The sequence below is a fragment of the Drosophila guanche genome, unplaced genomic scaffold, assembly GCF_900245975.1.
Source record: "Drosophila guanche unplaced genomic scaffold, DGUA_6, whole genome shotgun sequence".
In the NCBI taxonomy this organism is placed as follows: domain Eukaryota; kingdom Metazoa; phylum Arthropoda; class Insecta; order Diptera; family Drosophilidae; genus Drosophila; species Drosophila guanche.
The window spans coordinates 2,264,123-2,266,084 of record NW_022995751.1 but is presented as its reverse complement, the minus strand read 5'-3'; the positions used below and the strand labels follow the sequence as shown (position 1 = coordinate 2,266,084).

The following is a 1,962-nucleotide window of genomic DNA, read 5'->3' as shown; positions in this document are numbered from 1 at the left end:
GGCGGGGAGCAGCGGGTAGCACAGAATGTGGGTGGCAGTGCGGAAATGCGCTAATGCGGAAGATTAGTTTATAGTAATTGCAAGGATAACATCTCTACAAGCGGACAGATCTTCAAGAGGGGGGGGAGAATGAAAGATTTTTGATAAGGGTAAAAGAGATTCATCGAATATGTGCATAATAAACGAAAAACGAACATACAAACTATGATTTCGGATAAAGATCGTTCAGGAAAAGTATCCCAAAATATTGAGAATAATATTTGGAAAGAGTGTCGTAAGGATTAGCATCAGAAAAGGCTCTGCTCATTTCGATAGCTTAATTTCGGTAGCTTAAACAATTCTGTCTTTTAATTTCTAGCTAATTCTCAATAGCCATAGACAATTGTTACACAGCAAATAAGTTAAACATCAGCTGTAACTATTTTTATTCGAAATAAACGTCATTCCCCCAAGTAATCCAATGCGAACCCTAATTTATTTCCAACTCAAAGTTGGTTACTGCAACTTGATTTAACAATTTTGCACATATTGCCCCCTGCCATGGCCTCAGTGAACATTTCCCGCATTTTCATGCTCCTTTCCTGCTGATGTTTCACCCTTCCGCACATTGCTCATACGCCGCATGGCGCTCAGGGAGTAGAATGTGAAGCGGGACAAAACGCAAGAGAATGGAAAGAAAGTAGGGGGGCTGGCTTCCGAGGAGGATAAGAGCTGGGGCAGTGTCCCACAGTGGCGCGGATTTATTAATATTTTTTCAGCGTTGCTGCAGCGCCCCATACTCTGCCTGCCTTCCCTTTTCCTGCTCTTTTTGCTGCTCCTGCTATTTTTTTTGCACCGTTTTTTCTGTTGCATACATTTTGTAATTTCTTTGTGAAACTCTTCCCCATTCTCTTAGCTCCTCTTTGCTCCTGTATCCTCCTCCTTCTGCTGCTCCTCCTCCTTCTGTTGGGTATCCTCCTCAACGCTTTTATTCATTCATTTATTTGCGCTTTTCCACATTCCTTTTTTCTGTCGCTTCTCTGTCTCTCTTTCTCCAGCCCCCATTTGTCCTTTCTTTCTCGTTCTTCCAATTTTTTCCTTCTTTAGGAACTTTTATGCGCTTCGCTTTCCTTTCACGACTTTTCTTATGTTTTTTCTTTTTAATAATACTCTTACTGAAGGATTTTCGATCGCAAGTTTCAGTAGTCCAGTGTATTGGGCATTAGGATACCCTGTAGTGGAACTCCATAGATTGTCTAACTCTAAGTGAATGTCATTTGAATACGAAACGTACAAAAGTCTACAACAATTGTGAGATCCTATTGGAAATTCAAAACTTATGAGCAATTCCTTCTCATTTCTTCTTCCGGGAAAGGGTATCGTGCTCTCACTTGCCTGGCAATGTTTTTCCAGCTTTCTGCTACGTTTTTCCTCTGTTCAATTTCTGTTTTTCCTTTTGCATTTTGTGCTGGGAACAAAGTTGCCGCTTTATTGTTTCGATTTAAGTTACTTTGTATGCTGTCAACGTTGGGTAAGATGGTTATATAGCCAGTCGAGGAGGGACAGAGGGTTGCAGCAGAAGCAGGAGTTGGGGTTGTTGGGACGTGGCATGGCCTGAAAGGTTCTCGGTTCTCGGTTCTCCGTGTTTTGGCTTGGGGTTCCTGTAGGGTGGTTGATTCCTTCGCTCGGACCCACAACAAATGCCCGCATTGAAATCGCCTGGGACCCGCTTTTGGGTTTCATTGTTGCCTGTTTTTATTTCATTGGAGAGAAAAGTGACGGCAGAAGAGCAGGGGTGAGTGAGGAGTGGTGAGGGGTGAGGCGGAGTGGGTTGTTTGGGGCTTGTACTTTGATTTGTTGGGGTAGCCTGTCGGTCTGTCGGTTCGGGGTGTCGGGGTGTCGGTCGCCTCGACTTTTATGCTCGTTTAATGGCTGCGAATTTACTCGCTTTATGCGTCTTCGATAAGCATTTATTAGCGCCAT

General features: G+C 43.5%; 1 protein-coding gene across 1 annotated transcript; it reads right to left on the bottom strand.

Moving 5' to 3' along the window:
* Window positions 1-1,500: 1,500 nt before the first annotated feature.
* LOC117587147 lies at window positions 1,501-1,962 on the bottom strand. The gene is given in 3 exon segments (XM_034277654.1): window positions 1,501-1,710; window positions 1,712-1,854; window positions 1,887-1,962. Coding segments are annotated over 3 exon segments (429 nt in total).